The sequence below is a fragment of the Maylandia zebra genome, linkage group LG2 (assembly GCF_041146795.1).
Source record: "Maylandia zebra isolate NMK-2024a linkage group LG2, Mzebra_GT3a, whole genome shotgun sequence".
Taxonomy (NCBI): domain Eukaryota; kingdom Metazoa; phylum Chordata; class Actinopteri; order Cichliformes; family Cichlidae; genus Maylandia; species Maylandia zebra.
This window is the reverse complement of record NC_135168.1, coordinates 43,246,490-43,271,361: the sequence shown is the minus strand read 5'-3', so window position 1 is coordinate 43,271,361 and position 24,872 is coordinate 43,246,490. Positions and strand designations below refer to the sequence as shown.

The window sequence follows — 24,872 nt, the reverse complement described above, 5'->3', positions numbered from 1 at the left end:
GAAGAAGCAAGAGTACCTGGAGAGAACGCACGCAGACATGGGGAGAACATGCAAACTCCACACAGGCCCACAGCTGTCATCTTATATGTTAGTATACATTTTGAATTGTTCAGCCAGCTGAAATTCCCCTGGTTCCCTTATTACACTGTTAGAGCATTCCTGCTGCCTCAAAGCAAATTAAATGCAAATTACATGAGCGGGCTGTTCATCCTTTCAGGGTCAGTGTTTGTGTTTGTGCCATGCTCGCAGGCAGTGCTGGGGCCAATGCACTACAGTACTAGTTGTAGTGAGTAACTCGTGCCAGTGATGGCAGATGAGGGCTAAGAGGGTATAGCCCTACAAACCCCACCCTGAGCTCTGGATGACCTGCCAGCCTGGCAACCTTACTGCCCCATGTACCGTTCCAGGGCTCAGCCTCTTTGAAAGCTGTGGGTTGTAGTTTAAATTCCCGTACATGTTTGTAAGACCTGTGAGAGGCAAACAGTTTGTGTTTCACAAGCTGCTTAAAGGGAGATTTATTATGAATCTTTCCAGTGTCGTAAACCTGGTTAAAACATCAACATGATTAAAGAACAGTTTGAGACTTTAGGACAGGAGCATCGCCCTGTCCAACCCTGGAATTTTTTTCTTCACTCCTCTCTTGGATCTCAGTTTTTTCTGTAAATACTTGAAATTATATTTAGCAGTTGCATCATTTTTGAGTAGCAAACCTAAAAAGAAACTCTTGACTCCAACAGTTTTTGGGATCAGACTTTTAATTGGACTTAAATTCACATAAATAACATTGGTTCATATATATTTTGTATAATATACAACTTTATATAATATATATTTCCCCCTATGATTTACATTCCTCTCTGACTAAAAGTATATCTGTTATATCTATGGAAACAGGAAGCATTGCAGGAAGGCAAAACTGCTCTTTTTGTGCTGTTTCAGTTTTCTTCTCTCTTTTTTTTTTAAATTAAGGTCCAAATGTCAAAAGGAGAGGAGTGCCTTTCTTTTGAGTTGTAAAAAACCAAAACCAAAAACCAAAAAACATTTTCCAAGTTACACAAACAGAAAAGCAGAAAGGAGAATCTATTGCATTGTCTCTAGGGTATTACACTGCACTACAAGGAGTGGGTAGCTATTGAAAATCATTCACCGTATATATTTTACTGTATTGACTTGTGACACAAAAAAAGAGCACTGCAGATGATCTGATATGCATGGCAATGAACATTTTCTGTATGCTTTCGAAGTTTTTTTTCCCCCCCATTGTAAAAAATAAAAATAAAAATTGAGAATATGTTTGACTCGACAGGAAACCCTATCTCGAAGATAAGGACAGAGTTACAGCATGAACCTGCGGCAAGGTCACATATTCATGCAGTGACCAAGCCGAGCACACTTGCACAGATGACTTGAGCTTGTCGGTCCAGATCACAAATCAACACTGTTCGGCTGCTGCGACCGACATTATTCAGCAAGATGAATGGATATCTGGAAGTCAGGAAACGTTCGGTAAGCTCCCTGCTTTGTTCGTGTGCTGTGTTATCTTTGACATGTGGAACATCTCTATCAATCAACACCTCGAGTAAATATTCATAACTGATGCACCGTTCAGTTTCCCTTGGTGAATAATGCAGATCCGATTTTCACTGCCGTTCCGAACTGACTCATCAAGGGACTTTAAGGTCACAAGCAAATGATTTAAAACAGTGTGTTTGCAGGATATGCCTGCTTTTTCAAGTCAAGGAGATCATAGCCTGTCAGAGTAGAAATGTTACAAGACAGTCAACAGTTATATACCCCGTGATGAGTAAAAGGAGTGAAATTGGCAATGAGGCGTAAGGTTTCTCGTGTCAAATCGGGTAAAAGTCTGCATCTTTTTTTAAGCACAACCTCCAGTGTCACTTTGTCACAGCTTCTCTCAACTTTCTGGCTACGTGGCCTCTTAAATCGGCAAAAACTATGATACATATTTGATTGTCTGAATCAGCCCTGCTTCCTTGAATATCAAACCAGAGAGAAACTGTCACCCACGCTAGGCCTTTAAATCCGAACCTGAAAGCAAAACTATTTTTTCCAACTTCAGCTGCTATTTCAATAGTGATCAAGAACAGAAAGATTTTCGAGGTCAGGTCTGCTTGTAAAATGTTCAGGTGAGCCTCTACCCAAAGGGAAAAAACCTAATTGGTGAGCTTGAAAGAGTTACTTAAATTACCCGGTGAACTGTGAGATCCTATAATGTATCATGCATTTATCACGACAAGACCAACCTAAACTGAACGTGGAGTGTGTTGGTGTGTGTGTGTGTGGTAACAAATTACAGAGGAAAACACAATCATGCCATGACATTGCGACAGACAGCAGGTTTAAGTGTTAACCACCTCCTTCCGTGAAAAGTCAACAACAAACAGCTATTAGTTATTCATTATAATCACAATAAAAATCCCACAAACACCATCATAATCATATCCCTTTTCTAAACGTAGTTTCACTGTATGCTATTGAAAAAATGCAATGGGGAGGACAAGTCGCTGGTTGTGTTTAAAGCACAGTAAACAAAAGCTGTGACTTCTTTCTTTATTGCAAAGTTCTCCGAGTGACCAAAAGAGGTTTTACTGCAGTATGTTTTACACGCTAACCACCATAAATTACTTTGAAAATATGAGCAGAAAAATAGGATGAGTTAACACAACCAGCAGCAGTGCTTATTGTCTCTTACCCTCCCCATTACAACCCTGCCACACATCCATCTTTTTCAATACTCACAGAGGGGAGTTAGTGTTAATTAAAAAGTGCATCATGAATATGTTGCGATTAATAATAAAAGTAAACTTTTTTTTTCCATAAATAACACTTTTTTTTCCCTCTAGTTATCAATAAACCTCTTATTATACAAGTCGAGTAGTCACACGATTCAAATCTGGCCCCTGGGATCTTGTTAATAAAGAATCCGGGAGCGACGCTAACGCTTCCTGAAATAAGGAAGCTGTGACCTGTCAATACAAAACAAGACTGACGGGTCAAATCCAAGAGGAAGATCGAGGAAAGGACTATAGCAGTGACCACACATAGCTATTAAGGACACAACACATGAACAGCGGCAAGGAAATACTTGCAGTACAGCCTGCTGTAGTAGACAAACTGAAAAAAAATGGGACATTTTAAGAATCAAGAGTCTCTGTGTGGGAAAAAGAATACCACTCTCGTGTCTGGACTGATGCGGGAGGTTTTCGTGTTTTTGTTTCATCGGTATGATCACACTGTAAATGTGTCACATTTTGGGAGTGCAGATGATGCTAACGTGGCATGTGTTTAAGCATACATCATTATACTCAAAATATGCAGTTAAGCTCTGTGTTACTTTTACAACCAAGAAAAAAAATACTACTGAACTCGCTGTCTTAATTTGTAGTTTTTTTCCTAGTCTCAAATCTTCTTACAGTGAATTTGCAGTTACTGGTGTGCATTATTTTTCCATTTTGTGCAGTAAATACAAAACTCTACCAAGCTAGAGATTGTAATGTCTATAATTGGATGTCTGCATACACATTTGGAGAAACTGTAAGATACTTTGATATATTTGCTAAAATATGATCAGCAAAGATCTGTTCATAATTTTGCTTTTTATTTGTTTTTATTAATGTAGAAATCAAAATCAAAAAAATGACTGAATAAAAGCTTGGTATTGTACGTTTCCCAGAGAATGTATGTACTAGTGTAAACCTTGTAGGAATCAAACTTCCCCAAAGCAAAAAAGCTCCTTTTTTGGGGGACAGAAAAAGTCCAGGCTGGCAGCATTTCAAAAGCTTACCCATTCACACGTTACACTTTTGTTAAATCTGTAATAAAAGACAAATTTAAACACTTTAGACACTTATGATCAGAAGGTTACGTTCTGCAGCTTGAAAGTTGGAGCTTCCACAATTTATGCTACAAGGCCAGCTCGGCTGCTTGCGCTGCAATAACAGACATAAAAGTGGCATCAATTTTCACACTACTAAGACAGACGATAAACTAAACAAATCCTGACTGCTTGACCCTAACGCTGGGGGGGATCCAGACGCTCTGAAATGATGTGTGGGGTAATTTGCTGGTAGGTTTGTGTTTACTTGTCCCCTTAGAGAGAAGGGTAATTTATAATCAAGACATTAAAAGATCGGCTTTTTTGGGAACAACAGTGCCCCTGATACTCAGGGAATGAGGAGGCTCACTTACTGGTTCGATACAGCTAAAAATTGTGATTCTAAGCATCTGCTATGGCCTTTCCATCCACCTGTTTGATAACTATTATGGATCGGTGGATGGCACTTTGCACTGCTGTGGTCAAAGCATCAATCGGTTTTCTATTCATTTTTCTCTGTATATTTTTCCTTTTCTGTCTTTCTCATAATCTACCACAGGTTAAGTAGTTTCACTGTTCATGTGCTGCACCTTCAAACTTTAAATGGCTGACATGAAGATTCTCACTTTGGTCTTCTGCCTGGGGTGAAACACAGATGAAAAAAGGAAGACCTTAAATGGTCCTGAAAATACAGGACACCAAAGCTTTCTCTGTCAGTGACTGCAGGGCATCGGATGGACTTTACGTATGCTGATGGCTGCAGTCAAAAGACCTCATTCCCATTCGTTGATGATGGATTTGCAAAATATTGGATGGCTACAAACTAACCGGACTGACATTTTTCCAGACTGCTGTGCATATTTGCAACTTTTTAAACCCATATGAAAGTAACTAGCTAACATGAGCCACCGTGTCAGTGTTTTAATCGCATTTACAGTCACACGACCACTCAGTGGCAGGCCTTCATCCCGGTCAAGTATGGCGAGTCTTGCCGGCACATCCCCATTTGCTGCTGTTGGTGCTCTTGAAGATCCGAGGCCACACCATCGACAAAATCGGGGACAGGTAGCCCTGAGAGAATCATGACTGACTTGTTCCAGATCATGAAAGTGGGTACAACAGGTAGGAGGAAGGAGATTTCAAAGGTGTGGATATGCTGGGAATTCATGGCATCGTAAAAGGACAGCGAATTGTTGTCGTAGTCCAGCAGGACACCCAGCCGCCTCAGCTGCAGACTCGCCTCCACCAGCATCTCCTTACCATCGTGCCGCACCATAAAGTTGCTGTTGCAACGTGAGAACACCCACGAGGATGAGTTTTTGCCGCTCCATTCGTTTTTTGGGGCTGATTTGTAAGCCACGCCGATGGCATACCTGCAGGGAAAGCACATTTTGGAACACATTACTGATCTGAAGCAAGTGTCCTCCTTAATGACTTTACTTACACAGTCAGGCTACCTCATGCTGAGGACACACAAGATACACGTAGCCCCTTTGGGTTTTTTGTGCATGAAAAAGGTCTACTTCACAGCCAATTAGTGAAAAGAATATAATTAGGATAAGAGTATACACTGTGTGTGGTGTGTGTCTGTTGTGTGTGTGTGGGGGAGGTTGCGTAACAGCCTAGATTTAAACTCCCAAAAGAAAGATATTTCAGTTTATCAAGCCTCCTTGCAGGCTTGTATAATGCACTTGTGCGTACGTGCAATTCTTACCATGTGGATGCTCCGAGTAGCACCTCCCAGTAGTGACACCCGCTGTCAATAAAGACATTACCAGCAGCTCCATAGGAGCCTGTTCCGCTGAAGCGCTCCGGGGTGTGGCTCTTCTTCAGCGAGCTCTCGTCCTTCTCCATGGTCAGGCAGTCGTTGGACAGACGTAACTTCTTGTGGGCTGTTTTTGGGTCCAACTTGAAAGGTTGACCTGGGAGGAGATATAATTACGTGCTGTTACTGTATGTAATAATAAAAATGCCGTCATCATTAAATTCCAAATCTTCATGAATGGCACACAAACAAAGATGTGACCTGAGATGTTTAATTATTACCTCGATAATGCTGAAATATTATAACTGGGTAGGTTAAGTGCTCATTTCTAATGTCATTTTTAATACAGATATATCACGGTTATATTTATGACTATGATTATTACTAGCAGTGACAGCTGTACATGGTGTAACAGTAACAGATGGATAAACATATCTGTATTTATAAATGATACACAAAGGAGGAGTAATCTTATATAAATTAAGAATTAAGCACTTGCTAATACCTTATAAATACCTTATTAATGCTTAATAGTGTGACATTATTATACAGCGTTAGTTATTCCTGTAATGAAAACCCAAATACAGAAGCTCACTGTGCACATTTTTAGGTATAACATGCTCATTTTATACTACAGCTTTCAAAATAGTGTCCAGGTGTTGTTTGACTTAAATTGCTTTGTTTACTTTATTCTCATGAATGAATATATTTATTGGTTGTAGAGCTGTGGGTGTTATGGGAAATGTATTTTTGATTTGTAATAATTCCACCAATGTTGACCTCAAACTTATCGATTGATACGGCATACTAGAACGTGTGTTTGTTTAGTGCATTAGCTCTGCGCGTGGATATAAACAGAACCAAAACAGGAGGGGGATTATTATATGAGAGACACATCAGGAGGATTAGGTGACAGCCAAGGCAGAGAATGAAGAGATTGCTTCATCTTTTCTGTTCTCAACTGCAGGCATGCTACTGGTGTGGAAGCCAAGATTTTTGGCGAAATACACAGTGTATCTGTGTGTAACAGTTTTTGTTTTCATCAAGAACATGTTCAGTGTTGGTGCAAACATCCTGTGTGAAAATAAAGAAGGCAAATAACTGCAGAGAAATGGCTTCATACAGCCCATTAAGTAATGATTGAGTAATGGTTAGTTATATGCTCATGCTGCTTAAGCTGATTAGCTGTATGGAGCTGGTAATATGTGGTTAACCCTCCTCTCGTGTTAGGGTCGGCACCGACCCATTTTAAATTTCAAATGCATAAAAAACCCACATAGATTTGTTTATTGTATCAAGGCTTTTTGACTTTGTCAGGAACCTCTATTTCTACAAAATAAAACCAAAAAAAAAAATTTTCACTAAATTATAAAATGCCCTAGTTAAAATTATGACCTTTGTGTTGTTAGGGTCGGTTTCGACCCAGGTATAATATTATGAGTATAAAGCAATAATTAAAGCCAAAACTGAAATCATAAGTGCACTGTCAGCTAAAACACTTACAGCAAGCACCTCTCCTAATCATATGAGCTTTAGGGGATTCTTATTTTGCATGTTTTTTGCAGTATACCTGCACAAAAACAAAACAAAATAAACACGGGCATGTGAGGTGAATTCACTATTTGAGTGGCCATTTGACTTCCAGAGTGCACATTTACAATTTGCAGCATACAAAAAATGAGAAGAAGATTCACAGTGAGCCAAGTTCAGGATCATATTTTTGGTGAAAATGAAGGAGAGGACACAGAGCAGCATAGCGATTCAGATGGGCAGGTTTCTAAGGAGGAAGACAATGTGGACTATCATCCAGAAGACACAGACACATCTGATCAGAGGTGGAGGTCGCTGGTGCTGAAGCTACTCCTGCTGAAAGATTCAAGTCCAAAAATGGTAAGATCTTTTGGAGCTCAGTACCTCATGATGTACATGGCAGGGCAGCTGCTGCAAATGTCATCAAAATGACCCCTGGAATCACAAGGTTTGCTCTGACCAAAGTCAGTGACATCAAGAGATGTTTTGAGATATTTATGCCATTGTCACTAGAAAGAATCATCATTACTATGATAAACCTTGAAGGAAAAAAAAGTCCATGGCGACATGATGAGGAATACCTGGATGCTTTCATTGGTGTTCTTCTTGCTGGAGTGTACAGATGCTGCAATGAGGCCACTGATCGTCTATGGCAGGGGTGCCCAATCCCAGTCCTCGAGAGCTACTATCCTGCAGCTTTTAGATGCATCCCTACTCCAACACAGCTGAATCAAATGAATGGCTTGTTATCAGGCCTTTGCCAAACATGATGGCATGCTGAAGAGGTAATCAAACCATTTGATTCAGCTGTGTTGGAGTAGGGATGCATCTAAAAGCTGCAGGATAGTAGCTCTCGAGGACTGGGATTGGGCAGCCCTGGTCTATGGGATGCATCGACAGGCAGAAACATTTTCTGGGCAACGATGTCACTTCACACATTTGATATCATTTTGATTCAAGAGTCCTCAGATTTGACAACAGAGAGATCAGACCGAGGTCTGACAAGCTTGCTCCCATCAGGGATGTCTGGGAGAGATGGGTGAAGTTTCTTCCACTGATGTTCATCCCAGGGCCAGTGACAGTGGATGAACGTCTTGTCCACTTTTTGAGGAAAATGCCCCTTCCGGCAATATATACCCAGTAAGCCAGGGAAAAACGGCAGAAAAATCTGGGAAGCCTGTGATGCAAAAACCAACTATGCCTGGAATGTACAGATTTTCACAGTCAAAGCTGCGAGTGGCACTCCTGAGAAGAAACAATGAAAATGTGTGGTCCTCCATATGACCACTGGACTGCAGGATCAGCTGTGATATTTTATTTTATTTTATTTTTTACCAGATATGACCACGGACAAGAACTTCACAAAGGAAACTGAGGTGAAGCTGTATCATTGGGAAGTGATAAAAAGCCCACAATTACCCACGGCTATAACCAAAACAAAGGAGGAGTGGACTTTTTCTTTTTTTCAGTTTATATTAAAGGTCTACTGCTGAAAAAAACAACCTTTTTTTGTCTTTTCTTGATGTAAATGTCTATGGGTCGAAATTGACCCGTAACACCATAGATGTCATTTTAGTTATTAATCTTAAAATGAAAAAAATCAATAAAACAGATTTATTTAAGAGATGTGTCCTATACCGCTCAGTAATACTCAGGTAACACAGAAACCTTTTATTTATTAATATGATTCTCTTGAGGTTAATTTTACAATTTTTTTAAAATTGAAATCGAGGGGTACAGTGACAAAAAAAGACCCAGAGGCCCACGCCAAAAGTATTAAAACCAACATTTTCATGGATAAGGAAGCCTAACAAGGTAACCAAGAGATGAGAAACAAATTGGATGATAACTTATTGTTTTTAGTATATTTTATAGCTGATTTAATTCACGGGTCAAAACCGACCCGCTAACATAAGAGATGATAACAGAAAGCTAACACGAGAGGAAGGTTAAAGTGTGCAAGTCTGGTGAATGTTGCAACGTTTGAAAATGGTTCAGGTACACAGTGTACTGGAAATATATGAAAATATTGCAAGGTGAGGGATCCAATCATGATCAAGTGATCATGGCTGACTATTTTATTTTTTAGTTCCTCCGTGTTTTAGGTCCCACTGAGAAATAAACTAGGAGACGAACCAGAACTGTGCCTCCAAAATTGACTTACATGTTGCTTACACCTGCACTCCTCACAAAGCTTAACTGACAGTGTTTTTAGTCCGGACTTCAGGTTAAAACACACCCAAGCTCATTTTTGGTCTCCACCATCTCTTACTAAAATATTCTCTCTTTCAGCTCTTTAATGCTTCTGTATGTTCACCTGCTAGTTTCTGATTGTGTGTCTGCCATTGTTTTTTTTCCACTCAAGCTTGTGAAGTGAAAGAGGCCGGCGATGCCACAAGATAAAAGGAAGAAAGAACCAAAAATAAGAATAAAACGAGAGGAAGATTTCAACCCAGAGCAGCAAAAGCAGAAAACAAATAGAAAGCGGGGTGAGAAGTGCTTGCAGAGAACTCACAGGGGGAGACACAAGAGGAGAATGTTTGAGATACAAGGGCGAGAGTCTAAACTTCAAAGCTTCTCACAGCCTTTGGTGAAAACATTTCGTAACAGTGGAGGAAGCCACCCGGCATTTTCCTCTGTGCCTCCAATCACACAGACTTGGAAATTAGCTGAAGGAAATAGCCTTCACTTCCACCACGATAGGTAGCGGTTGGGGCTTTTCAGTGGAAATGTTACTACCCGGCTGCAACAATTCAGTTTGCAATGGCACCAGTAATTTGGGTGTAATGGGTGGAAAATTGGGAGGGCAAAACTAGGTGAGTGGCAGAGAGAGAGAGGAGCTATGGAGCGAGAAGGAGAAGAGAAGTTGAGGGGATAATATGAGACTGAAGATTGAGCAGAGGATCCCCTCTCAACCTCTCAATGTGTGTGTGCGTAGGCTTCATGGAAGTCAGCCACATCCCTTCCAGACCTGACATTTAACTCTGACACCTCTCATCTCATCTCTCAGCCTCCCTGAGCCTCCCATGGCTTAATGAGCGACACAATGAGGACCCGGACTCCGCCTCCCCTCTCTCTATCTGCCCTTGCCTTCATCTCTCTTCCCCCCATTCTTTCATTCTCATCCTCTCTATCCTCTCTCCACTCTCACACACTCCCCTCTCCAATAATCTGCGTGGTGAGTGTGTGTTACCGCATGTGGATATGAGACGACGAGGCCAATGCGCTGCTGGCAGCCAATTACATTAATGCGCTCTCTTCTTTGAACTGCTTATCGCTGCCAGCGCAGCCATTTCCAAACACTGGGGCTCTGTCATGCCTTTCCAGGGGATGACTCCTGAGAGCCCAGGCTGGGCCCGAGGTTCAGGAAGGGGAGACGCATGTGACGGTAGAGGACAAGCAGGCCCGTACACAAGGCATCAACTAGAGCCTCTCCAAGAAGCAGACATGCCGTTCAGTAAATTGCCAAGAAGAAATGTTTTGAACCGGGGCCAGCGGGATTCTTGTAAATGGACAAAGCCTGAAATAATCAGTTTTCACCTAAACTGTGAGTTTTTTGGCATGATCTCACTGCAAATAAAACTATCAAAATGGACGGTACAACTGAAATAACCCATGAATATGTCGAATAGCTGGAAGGTTTAGAGACTAAACTGTTACAAATTTGAAAAAAAAAAAAAAAAAAAAAATCGCCTGCAACTTGTAACCACTGCCCAAGTTTTCATTTCCTGTTTTAAGGCACCTGCAAGCCATGTCTACTCCCAGAATGAGTCATAAGTCTGTCACTGGTGAAAATGAGCCCAATACATTTCTGTGCTGAACATAGAAATTTAGCAACTTGTACTTTAGCGTTTTCATTTTATGAAGCCGTTCTACATTACTATTCATACATCAGTACTTTAACTTAATGCTGAATGTCGGACAAACCTACACGCAGTGAGGAATGTTCTACTGTGTGAAAGTTCTTCTTTTATTTAAGTTAAAGATTTGAGTACTCAGTGCGCCGCTGAAGCTTCTCCATGTTGCAGAGCCGCCATGAAATGAACAGACCCAGAGTCACAGCGAGTGTGCTGGTATTTGCTAGCAGCACTTGGAGAACATGCCAAATTTGATTTCTTCTGGAGTGCTGTACTCCTGGCCTAAAGGTGTAAATAAGTCATGTGTGGAGTTCTACATTAGGAAGAAGACCGTTTCAAAATAAGAAAGTGAATGTTTACTTCAAAGAAAGTTCTTACATCAGCTACCTTTAGAAACCACACAGGCATGCCCCCACACAAATAAAACTCTTGACTAAAAATATGCATATTGCTGTCAGATTCTAGAGCCAAAACAATAAAGACGAGATGGGGGAGCAGCAAATCTCAGAGATGTAATATCCAAGCGGTAACTGTGATTAGCGTGCTTCAGCCTCTGCAGAAATACTCAGCGATATCTGTGTCTGCAGAGATAATCGCTCTACGTTAGACTGCCTCAGAGCTGTGCATTGTTACGTACTTGCGAGTCTTTAATGGAACCTTGTAAAACACAGAAATGAAATTGTATCAAGGAAAAAAAGAGAGGAGAGAAATAAAAGAGACAACTGTTGGGGGAGCATTTATAAAAAGTAATTTCATTCCAACTTCATTCTGCTGGGTCTTTGCTGAAGTAGTTGCAGTGGGGCAGCATCTGGGTAATCGACTTTATTTCAATTCAGTCAATTTCACCCACACTTCTTCTTTTTCCTGGCTTCCATTTTTGCTGAGGGAAAGATTGGGTTGCCTCCATAATAAAGGAGATCCATTTTACTACATAACTAAAACAATTACTCCAGTAGAAACAGCAGCATCAGGGACACCGAGCGAGCTCTCGTAACACAGCAGCAGCATAACGCAACCTTGTATCCTTCCACAGGTTTTTACATTTGTTTAGAAGTTGCCAACTGGCAGCGTGCCGTTTTTCTTCTAATTGTCTCGTTCATATGTGACGTGGCGTCGAATCCAGCTGTGCTGACTACTTTCATCTGTCTGAGATACAGAGGTACACTGGTGAGATTAGAAATGCAGCAGCCATGTAACACGGACGGGGACATCCAATAACACTGCATGGGTAATTAGGTGCTCAGCATGACTTCTTGGCATCGAGAGTGTTTATGTGTCACATCCTCTCTTTTCAGTCCTTCCTGGGCAATTTTTGGCTCTTTCTACAAAACTTCTCCAAAAACTGGAAAAGTCTTTGTGTAGTGAAAAAGCAAAGACAAACAGCAGTCCTTGATCTTCTGCAGTTTCACCCTTTAACGAACTAGGCAAAGTCCTCAGAGACCAGTGCTAGAAAAATAATATTCAGTAAGGCTTCTGGGTCTGCTTAGAATTTCACTGTGACTAAGAAGCCATTTTTGGAAAGGAAGCGTCTGTGATGGTTCGTTAGAGTAAAAGCATGTGAAAGACTGCCTCCCCCCCCCCCTTTCTTCCAGCGAGATTCTTTCTCAGGGCTTTTGCTTGTGTGTGTGAAATGTAATCATTCACTAAAACAAAGCCACGCTCTCGGTATTCCCTCTTTTGTTGTGTCAATTCACATAAATGTGCTGCACTGCAGGAAAAAAAATAGCAAATGTATCAAAGGGTACTTGAAAGCATGGTTTTATTATGAAGCTTTCCTTGGTGAGATGCTGATCGTTCTAGCTTCCAGCGTTCACATTCAGTTTGCAGTCTGGCATTTTAACACAACCCCAATCGCCCCCCTCCACCTGCTGGCATTTTCACCAGCTGAATTAATGAATTTCAGCGAGCAACTATAAGAAAAAACTCTGCCAGCCTCAAAAATACAAATGACAAAACATGGTCATATACTATACTGCAAAAAGTAAATCACTGAATTCCGGTGTTCCAATCACTTGCATGGCCACAGGTGTACAAAATCAAAACAGCCAGGCATGCAGACTGTTTCTACAAACATTCGTGAAAGAATGGGTCGCACTCAGGGTCTCAGTGAATTCCAGAGTGGTACTGTGATAGCATGCTGCCAAGTCTTATCATAAAATTTCCTCACTATTAAATATTCCACAGTCAGCTGTTATTGATAGTATAACAAAGTGGCACATACTACATAGAGTTTGCCAAATTTCTGCAGAGTCAGTTGCTACAAAGGTCCAAAGTTCATGTAGCCTTCAAATTAGTGAGTTCCATGAAATGGGTTTCCATGACTGAGCAGCCGCTGCACACTCCTAAACCTCATGGAAACCCTTCCAAGAAGAGTCGAAGTTGTCATAGCAGCAAAAGATGGGCATGAGGTTTAGGAGTGGACATCATATTAAACTTGACAGATTAAGAATGGGATGTCACTGAAGGACAATGTAGCGTACGATGGCACCATAGGCTTTGAAAGTTAAAGCTGATGTTTAATTGGCTTGGTAACCTTCAAGATAACAATAACAGGATAATAATAAGATCTTTTATTGTGGTTTATGATAAAACTGAGCTGCCTCACGTTCAGCTAATGAGAAACGCTATGTGCTAGCGCTGACAGCTCATAAAAACAAAGCTATTTATAACGCAGTGAAGTGACCTGGCTGTCTTCAGCTCTATGGAATATTTGGATATCAACAAGAAAGATGAAATGATGCAACACTATGTGGGAAGACCAAAGCAAATAAATGCGCCATCAATCAGTACTTCTTAAAAGTTCTTAACTACTTCTTAATAAAGGAACATTCCCAAGAGGGCGGCACTGTGGCTCATTCTTACATTTATGGAAAACAATGAAGCTCTATTGCATCGAGGAATCAGCTAACATCTGTCCAAAAAAACTACTTTCTTGCTGTTTTTCATCATATAATGAAATTTCTTGACAGTGCATACAGTGATGGACTACAGAGTTTGATGCTAGACTGGATCAGCTAGGGGGATGTTCTATTCTGTGTCAATTGCTTGTTTTCCTATGGAGCTGTGATTTATTGTTTTCACTGTCAAGCAACTCAAGGTGCTGTGGGACTTCTAAAAGGTTGCCTGGCAGCTAAATAGGTCAGACTTTGCTTTTTAAATGTCTTTTCAGACTGATTTGCCCCTGACAAGCAGCCTAAACACTGTTGCTTTAAAACCCTCTGAATTGGAATGCCCCTGATTGAAAGCACACACGGCACCCATCTAAAAAGAGTAATATCAAAAACTTTTCCAAAAAAGAAAAAAAAAAGTCAAAGTGACAAGTAGAGACAAACTGGGAGACATTTGGAGTTTTGGTTTGCAAACTCTGTTCTCTGAGATTATTAAAGAACAGAATCGTAAATCCCACTGCCAGTGTTACTTCAGGGCCCCGTGGGGGCCAGACGAGTTGTTGCAGGATTATTGTTTGTCTTGTTCTTGGAAACAGTTCTTTATGACTAATGACAGCATTTTGGGGTTTTTTTGTCTCATGCTGCATAATGAAGGTGGAACTCGACATATACCTCCCAGAAGGGCATACATAATGAATACGGATCTAAACATAACAGGTATGTTAAACACAATGTTGGAATTGGAGAGAAATTCAATATTTGGTGCTGCGTCTGATTGTTTGGACTTTCTTTTTAATAATATAGAGTCTTTATAGGATATAAATTGCCCTGAGGCGAGTGTTGCAAATTGGCACCACCTAAATCAAAAGAACTGAACTGCTTTATTTAATTTTACTGTTAATCTATTTAAAAACAAAGTCATGGAGATATTCCAGGGCTACTTTTTGTGCATGCACAGACTGTCTCTCTATTGTTTTTAATTTATTTGACAGATCAGAACAAACGGGGAGTTAGAAGTAGCACTGACATGCAAAAAAGATCAACTATCTACCAGGAATGCTTTAAAATCCCAGTATGCACCATGTGCCACTATTCTATGTGGACCCTTCCTCTTCTCCTCTATAGCTTTCCAACCTCTGCTCCGATTTACCTCCTGTTTCTTCATCTCATCTCTACCTCCGACTGTTTACTTTAAGGAGTGCGTGGTAGCTCGGGGCCTGTCATCAGAGATGCATGCTGGGTAAATATTATTGCAGGCCCTTTAACACGAGGAGGGACGTGTATCCCTGGGGCACCTTGACATGTGATATTTTCAGCTGGGATTTTAGCTGCTTACCTAATATTGTGTCTAGGATCTGAGGAACACACACATACACACACCCACAAACTCTCTGGGGTTTGCTGGCTCCCTGCTTTGTACACACACAATATGACTGCCCAGAATAGTTTACCAATAGAATGACAAACATTGTTAAGTCAACAGTCCAGTGTTTGACTGTCAGCAAAGTTGCTGCCTACAGGAAGGCAAGTATTCATTCAGATTGGGTTTTGTTTAGACATAAACAATATGCTCACTCAAAATAGAGGCTAGTCTTTAGTTAAAACAATAGAGCTGCTAAATGAAGACATATTTAAGCCTGGGTTTATATTGTTGGTGCTCCTCCGTCAGACAGTTTCTTTTGTTCTAGAAAATTACAGTGGAGGCTTCACGCTGTGGGACAGCTCCAAATGTTAAGCCAGAAAGCTGGAATGTGAATGCGTCTGGTCATTGTAAAAACACACTATCATAGCTAAACTGACAACATATCAGTGGAGATGAGAATGTAATAGCTAGAAATATTCACAAAAAATTAAAAAAAAACCTGTCATGTTCAAAAGAAGCTGTTCATGGCCTTAGCTGAGGAAATTCCAACTTATAGTTGAAATCAAGCTGCACCGGCACTTCAAAATCAGAAGTTATGAGTGGGACAGCCTGCTCCATAGGACTATAGTGAGTGGCCTGCAGTGTGGAATAATTTTAGACTGTATATAAAAGATGGACACAGCCACCGTGACATCATGTCTGGTTTTGCAGTCTAGAGGATCTTGGTTGTGGGTGTACTGGTGTTTTACTGGTGTTTGAAAACCTGACTTGACAAAGAGCAGATCTGACTTAAAAACCCAGGAAGACACACTCAAGAGCATATCCTGCTTTATTTTCTGTTTCACTCTAACTGGAACTACATTTTTGCAAAATAATAAGGTCGTAGATCAAGAAAGTGGTAGGGCCTTTATTTGCTTACAGTTCTATATAATCAGACGTCTCGTTCCAACTGTCTATGGGAACAACAGTCAGATACAGACAGATAGAGAGAGGCACTGCATGATAAACTGTAAGACCAATCTACATAACATGCAAAAAAGCCACTCATTCTAAATTTAAATCTGTTCTCTGTCCTAAATAACCAAACTGCTTCATACTCTGAGTGCAGCTTTGCTTCTTGTTGACATGAATTCATTACCGAGACAGACAGGCAATTAAAAAAATGCACAAACCGGGCACCGCCTAACAGAAGCAGTCTGGATTAATATGGGTTCTTGTTGTTTTGTGAGCTACAACTTTAATAAATTGTGACCGAGCAGAAATGCAAACTTAATTGAATTTAATGCTTAAAAATGCATAAAAATATTTTTTTGCTTAAGCACAAATGTAATCATTATTATGTCGTTTTCAAAAAAGACGTTTTTTAAATGACTAAATGCTTCAATTTAAAATAATATTTTACTATCATAATTTTTTCTATAATAAATAAAAGATATATTAAAGAACAGTAAAGCAAATATCTGTGAAGAATACGAGTCATAAAAAGAAAACGTGCTTTTTCTGTACTTAAATAACACCACTCTGTGCTTGTTTAAAGTGAATGTGTTTCCCATTGAAGAATTACAAAGTGTAACTGGACTGGCATATTGCACTTTTACCCATCTCTCTACGTTGCTGAGGCCTGGGTTGTATTATTGGGTAAAAGCAGTAGTCTGAGGGCACTCACATCTGCAGACACTCATCCCTGCAAAGAGCTATTTGGTGTCTTTTATTCACCCAACACTCTTCCTTTCTCACTCTCAATCTGTCACGTTTCATCCACTTGCACACGCTCTCTCTGTAGGTTTCTGGCTCCATTTTTTGAAGACAGTCATGTAGAAACCTGGTCACAGTTCAATCTGAGGTAAATGCACAGTTGTGATACTAAAAGGTCACACAAGCACACTTGCTTGTGCAGCACTGCGCAAAAGTCTTAAGCAACCCTTCATTTTTTCTTATATGTCGGAAAATGAGAAATAGGTGCGGTGATTTATTGAAACGTGTCCAAACATACATCTAAATTTAGTATATAAGGCAAAATCAGTTTGTACAATTCTAACAAGCTTTAAAGTCAAGATTTGGTATGCCCACCTTTATTCTTCAACAAAGTCTGAACTCTCTTAGGCAAACTGTTATCACTTTTTCAGATGATTTTTAGATGATATTGGATGGATATTGGATGGTGGATCAAAATGTGACGGTGTTTTTCAGTGTTCATAATTACATCAGTTTTGACAAGTTCTCAAACACCACTGACTAAAATACAGAATGAAGCCATGACATATCCTCAACCGTGGTTTACAGATAGCTGTAGACACTTCCTGCCATAATTTCCTCCCGATCTACTACATACATCCGCTTCCGCTTATCTTTTTCAGGGTCGCAGGGGGCGCTGGAGCCTATCCCAGCTTTCATAGGGCGAGAGGCGGGGTACACCCTGGACAGGTCGCCAGTCTGTCACAGGGCCAACACACAGAGACAAACAACCATTCGCACCCACATTCACACCTATGGGCAATTTTGACTGCTCAAATAACCCTTCTCCACTATAATAACCTATCCCCACTAACAGCATGTCTTTGGACTGTGGGAGGAAGCCGGAGTACCCAGGGAGGACCCACGCGAACACGGGGAGAACACAGAAACTCCACACAAAAAGCCCCCGGCCTGATGGTGGAATTGAACACAGGACCTTATTTCTGTGCAACAACAGTGCTAACCATCGTGCCACCATGCCGCCGATTTAAACGAAAGTTTAAAATGTATTTCTTCACCTGTTAACAAACTAAAAATCTCCCACTTTCATCTAAAAATGATAAGACAGAATGACTGAACTGAAAATGAGAAACTGAAAAATTTCACAAAGCCTGGAGCACTTTTGCTCAAGACCCCTTTGAAAAGTTGAAAGAAACTAGAAGAAAAATATGGAGACATGAGGAGTGGCTCAAGACTTCTGCGCAGTACTGTACATGCACATGCCCCTCTTAGCATCATGCTTAATTCATATGTTATTCAAAAAGCTGTGAGTTACTTCACATGTTGGCTGCGAGCATCCCACAGCAAAGTGATACTTCCATATGCTCCAGCGTTAGTGCCACTGTTCACTTTCAGGCACTCGAGGTTTAGCTTTTATTAGACTGACCTCAAAAGCCAGTGAAAGCTCTAGGACATGATTTTAAACGTTGTCTCAATCAAGCCAACCTGAATTTCAAAAGGATGAAAACATTTAAAGATTGAACACTTGAGATGGGTAGTATATATATATAAAAAAAAGAAAAGATAGAAATCTCTGTTGCAGAAAATGAGCAGGTGTCTTATTTTACTCCTTTTTAATTGTAAAATGTTGTTGAGTAGCTTCAAGATGCTGGCTTCAGGCGGAAATGTGGACTGGACTACAGAGAGCTGTTGGTAAGATGAAAGATGAAAATTTTTTTAGCTCCTAATGAGATCACATGAAGCAGTTTATATGCTTTTAAACATCTCCCACCGGAGCCACAAAATGATTTATACAGTACGCAAATACTATTTATTTATTTTTTACATACTTTTATGCCATAGTAGTGTAGTAAAACTGGTGAAATGCTCCTTTATTATTCCTGGATTCCACCACAATACATCCTAAATTTTCAAGATTCCCGAAAAACAATTTAACATAATAATCCAACTTCTTGAATATCTTTTAATACGAAGAAGACTTTAAAACAAATGTTTAAAGTATTTGGTGCTAATACCTGTAGGGCTGCCCAGTGTTAAGACTGAAAGGTGTATCATCTTTAAAAAAAAAAAAAAAAAAAAAGGATAAGCATGACCTCTGAGATTATTTGACAGATGGCATAAAGATTGAAAAATAGACTCCAGACGAGGCGATCATATGCCATAGCCAGGGGTAACAGAGGCCAGCGTGCCAAGAAAGGGGTTAGAGAGGGACACAAAAGCGGAACATGAAAAGTTTGAGGCCACAACAAGCTGTTGCATAACAAAAAAAGACCTTAACAAACGGAAAAAAACAACAAAGGCCATGTCGAATTCCTTCACTTTATTTTAACACGATCAGCTCCCATAAAATGTCTTTTAGAATTTGTGATGGTAATTGGTGTAATATATTAAGCATTTCCTTATGCATTCAGTGCTTTGCATTAAATTGCAATTTGTGTCCTCTGAGGTCAAATAAGACGAGTTTATTCAGTTTATTTGCTTGCGATTAAGTCAACATCTGTGCTTATTAGGAAACTTGTTCACATTTAGTTAGGCTCTCTGAGTCTGTGTACCATATTTGTTAGTTTCAGTTCATAAAATTTAAATTGTTATAATTATTAAAACTATTAATATCTTCGGGAATTCACCTTGTTTTGAGGTTTGAGAGTTGCTGCAATCCCAAATATGATCTGCAGCAATTTAAGGAGTCATGTTGTTGAAAAGGCAGGATTGTGATGCATGACTTTATAGTATCTGGTAGTGCTACATGTCAAAATGCTCTTTGCTTGCAACCCTCTGCCTGAAATATGATGAGCTTAGGTTAAAAGCCCCCAGATCCTCTCATCCTAAAATACTGAGACAGCTAAACCTTCCAATCTAGTCACAGACAAAAAAGAGACTTCAAGTGCAAGTTCTGAGCTCAAAAAGCTTGCTACTTGAGCCCACAGAGCAGCAGTCAGAAGGAAAAAACTTTAATAAGCTTGTCAAAGTGAAATATCTGTGATCGGTTTTGTTGTGACCCATTTTAATCCAAAATCACTATTCGACTTCACCAGAACAGATGAGTGAGGCTCTGTAATCTCAATACCAATTCTTCTGCCAAAAATAAAGTGGGAGAGGAGAGGGAGAATGAGGGACAAAAACATGTGAAGAGGCTGACACAAACACAGGTGTCATAATGAAAACCACAAAACCTCAATCATGGATAAAAATATTAATGTTTTTTGTTATTTTGATGGCTTGTCTAAACCATTACAGCAGAACGAAATGCTGGTTGCCAATCACCGACTCAGAATCTCAACCACTGTTGGCTGTGGGTGGACAAGCTTCTTTCCCCTGATAGCACAGGCTGCCAGAGGAGAGGAAGAATGACAGCGTGGGGGTAGAGGGGGAGAGAGAAAATCATTCAATATTGCACTAAACTACAGCTTTAGCCTATGTAGTGCATTATACTAATGCATATGATATACTTTGTCGTGTGCTATCTTGCACTACGCTGTAGTGGCAAATATGTATGGTAATAGGCAGTGGACAGAGATTTCGTTTATGTGTGGGTGGGTCTGACTGTTTCTTACATGAGAGCTCATGGTGACTTACTATTCTGTTCATACGGTTAAGAGTATACATATATCTATATAATATACATAATGCATTTGACCTCAGTTTATTAGTAAAGCCAGGCATGATTCTCTTTAATGTCAACCATAAAACCAGTATTTACTACATATATCACAACTTTTTATGTAGTCAGTACACTATTGTTTAAATATAGGTATTTTAAAATTATTCACTATGTGTAGTACAGTATAGTTTAGACTGTGATTTTAGCTCACTGGTAGGTGTTTGCTAGGCAACATGATGCATAATGAAAAAATTAGATGTTGTCGCAAAATAAAAATGATTTCCTGAGGTGGTATTTGTGTATGCACATTATATTTGGGTCTTTTTAGTTTATTGGTAGGTTGCTAGGCAACAAGATCACATCATATCTCAATGTCACTGCTGTGAAATAAAAATCCTTGTATGCTTTTATAAGTCGTCGAAAGTGCATAAACTCAAAACTCAACAAGTGGATTGTTTTAGCCTGTTGGTAAGTGGTTGCTAGGCAACACGCTTGATGTTGTAGTTTCTGATATAGATGAGAACCTTCAGGGAGCCTTGCTCAACTCCTGATCATGCAGGAAGAGTTGACAAACAAACAGAGATTTCATGTATTATAAAAAGATTACTGTATACTGTCAATAGACAATCTCTGACCATATCATGTCAATAAAGCTTTACTGAACTGAAATAAACTGGGAAATTTCCAGATGGCAGTATCTCATACAGTGGAAAAAAGGATATGCTGGTGAGGAGGGTGATAGTGCTTTCTAGAAGCCTGCTAAGACGAATACTTAATACTAAAATATGTTAAATCAGTGACATAAAGTAAAAAAGGTTCAAACCTTAACTATGCCTATATATTCCAAGTGTATCCTGATGACAGTTAATCCTAAAAACCACTCCCGGCATAGGCTGAAATGAGCTGGCATATCAGCTGCATTTTTGCTTCACTGCACTTCGGCTGCAATTTTAGACTGATTTTAAAATTTTATTGAGCACCCCTGGGGCACATCCTAAATTAGCGATATCGCTGAGGTTTTAACTTATTATATGCCACAGCTGAACCTGATGAATATTCCCGCAAAATAGACTGTGGGTGATGTGACTTTGTAGATACAGCCATGACGTCTCTTTTACTGTTTTTAAAAGAGGAATGTTAAGAATGATTCATCTTTGAGTTGAACTAGTGATAAATTATGATGATACCCTGCAATATTCATCATGGTTGTTGTCAAGCAGCACTAACATATTACCTTATCACTTGATATGGGAGCCTCTAGAGGGGACTTAAATTTGACATTCATTGTAGCTTGCAGTGCAACCAAGAAGCCCCACATTACAGAGAGGTTGGTGGTGTAAGACTTCAGCAAAGGAAAAAATAGTCACAGAATCCATCAATAAATCCAGACTGCTGGAGAACACTGAATCAGATCTAGGTGTAAAACTAAACAAGACTGTCAGTACACAAAATTATTATCTGGAATAAATGTTTAGACCACTCACAATAATCACTCAAAATCAGCAGGAACCACACAGAAACAGCTACTTACAAACTACGGATAGTGGTTTATTTTAAAATACAAATAAATAACCTCTGTGGTGTTTGTCACTAGTTTTGTCACTGGACCTGGTGTAGTGTACTGACAAGTAAATGTTAACAATGTCTATTTAGTGGCATAGACTTGATCCAGTGTGGTCAGTAAACAACACATTCTGTTGTGGCCATGCATTGTTAAAATGTGGTCACAATTTAATTATGTTCCCATGCAATTCTAACCAGTGACCACATCATAATGTTTGGCAAGGCAATATTTTTCCCCCATGTCCCAAAGGAGTTAAGCATTTTTAAGACTATTCTATCTCTTCAAGTTGACTCTAACCTTACATGCCCCAAAGAGTATCAGTGGTTTTATGAAGTTTATTTGATCACATTTAGCTAACCTTAAAAACGGCATTTTTTTTACTAGCTTGTACTGTTACAGGGAAAAAGAAGCATGTTAAAGCAATGGAAAATAGTTCAAGTCTGAGGCGAGCTTTGACAGCAGCAATCTCTACCTCAGGGAGAAAACAGGAGAAAAGAAACAAAAGAGAAACAACGAAGAATCTGAAGGACGACAATTAAACAGTCTTGTAAAAACAGTGGAAATTTCTCCAAGCAGGAAAAACAACTGCTGTGTACGCGGTAAGAACAAAACGAGTACATTTATAGAAGAAGGGAGGATGCCATATCAGTTCTGCGACAGACTGGCGACAGAGGTGCTGGTGCTCAGAGTACTGCAGGTTTAATCCCTGTAACATTTGCAGTGGTAAAAATAAGTTGTACTGTTGCACAACTCACTGTAATCTGACAGGTGTGTAGGAGAGGAAAAACGTGGAAAAGCTCTCTCGTGTACAGTTTACTTAATTCAGCTACTTGTACACCTTAATGTGTGTCAAAGCACAGAATACTTGTCAAGGGTCTTGCTACCAAAAGTACTGTATGTACATACTTCAAAAAGTAAGTATGCACATACTTGTAACTTAAATACACACTTTTTGGTGGGGAGAGGGTGATAACAGTAAACCTACGCTGACAAAAAGTGGCTAAAATGTGATAAGTAAACATTACAATTCTATCTTCTATGTACGAACCATTCAGGATGTGAACTCTATAAGCTAAAATAAGTGTGTGAGGATTCCTTACCCATATCCCAGTATACTTTTAATCTTACCATCACACTATTTGTGGTGTTATTACTAGAGCATTATCCATGTAGGATACTTTTTGTGTCATTTTGCAGAATTTGTAGTGGTATTGTGCTGATGGACGATGTAGTCAGAGATTAATTTTAGATCTTACGATAATCATCATAGCGTATGTATATATGAAGTCTGTATGTACAGCCAACAAGTCGCTACTGACCAAGGAAGGTATGAAGCATTTTCCAGGCTCCTTCTATTCCGAGCACAATTAAGCTAGGTGACTCATATACATGTACACGTACAGTCATAAAGCCATAATTTTCCATTTTTACAGTGTTTACAATTTCTTGAAATTGATGGCGTCAACACACCAAAAGGTAACGATATTACCAACATGTTGTATTGTTGATATAATATGGTTTTCTGAGGTCTGCAAACCATTAAATTCTGTCTATATTTACATTTTGCACAGTACCAACTTTTTTGAAATTGCACTTGTAAGAATATCGTAATATCAAATGTCTACTCAAGAAATGTCCAAACACATTTTTGACATAAATACTTTTTGTTGAAAAATTGTCAACTTTTTGATTCTCCACATCAGAGAATGATGAAAGCCTACCTTCTGGAAATATGCCTTTAAATTTTTTTACATTATACTTTTTGTTTTTTCTTTAACTGTTCATACATTTAGAGTAAAATTATTCAGTGAAGATTGCATGGCCTACAGTGAATTGCTTTGAGTGTGAGTGAGTGATTGTGACAGAAATACATTAGGCACTGCTGGCACTCTTGCTGCTTTCTCCTTTCATGTATGCATATACAATGTAATAATCTAAACTAGCTCTGAATCAGCAGCAAATCTGCCACTCACTTGTAAATCAAAGACAATCCTTTGGGAAAAACACTCAGTCGTGACAACATTATGTTGCACATATGATACAGAGAGAGATGCAAACTTTTAGCTGTATTAAATATCCAAACCCAAATAACACGGCTTGTAAATATTCATGAAAAGGCTGGCAGAAGTGTAACATGTGCCTTCACTTACTGTTGGTTTTGAGGCGGGCTGGCTCACTGTTGCGACTTCCTGCTTGGTTGATAGCCTTGACGAAGAAGATATAACGGGTGCCACTCTGTAAGCCGTGCACCGTGTAGTGGTTCTGCTTGATGTTAGGTACGATCATCCAGCTGTCTGCAGAGTTGTACAAGCCTGGCAGAGCCACAGAGACACACACAAGTACACACAGCATTAGTAACAAGGTTATGTTGCCGCTTTTAAGGTAAGCAGAGTTAGTGTGTCCTGCTAAGAACCTTTTTTTTCCAGTGATGTTCAAAAGAGTAAAATCTGTTCTCAATTCCGACCAGAGGAGGGTTATTTTTCCTCAAAGCCCCCAAGTGAGTCATCTCCACCCAAATAAGGAGCTCAGAGACCACACGGCTCTCCATGTTATGCAACATTTATGTCTACATACTAATCCATCCCATTACAGTACTTTTACATCAGGTTTAGCATGACAAACTCCCCTGAGGCAATATTGTGCGTTCACTAAGCTAAAACTATAAGCCATTACGAACAAGGTACTCTCAATATAAATCTCTGAAGTAAGCGCCTCAAGGCAAAAGACTGTCATTGCCTTTAATGTTCAAATGTATGGAAACACAGGCAGTAACA

At 39.7% G+C, this 24,872-nt stretch overlaps 1 protein-coding gene across 5 annotated transcripts in view; it reads right to left on the bottom strand.

Moving 5' to 3' along the window:
• Positions 1-737: 737 nt before the first annotated feature.
• The window catches only part of mid2 (midline 2), a 174,696-nt gene continuing 150,561 nt past the window's right edge, over positions 738-24,872 (bottom strand). For all 5 annotated transcript variants that reach the window (XM_076874586.1, XM_004545520.4, XM_076874577.1 and 2 more), the window contains 3 exons: positions 24,249-24,410; positions 5,550-5,757; positions 738-5,208 (listed from right to left, as the gene is read on the bottom strand). In XM_076874586.1, the coding sequence (XP_076730701.1) occupies positions 4,785-5,208; positions 5,550-5,757; positions 24,249-24,410 (794 nt within the window). In that variant the 3' untranslated portion in view covers positions 738-4,784. The remainder of the gene's footprint in view (positions 5,209-5,549; positions 5,758-24,248; positions 24,411-24,872) is intronic.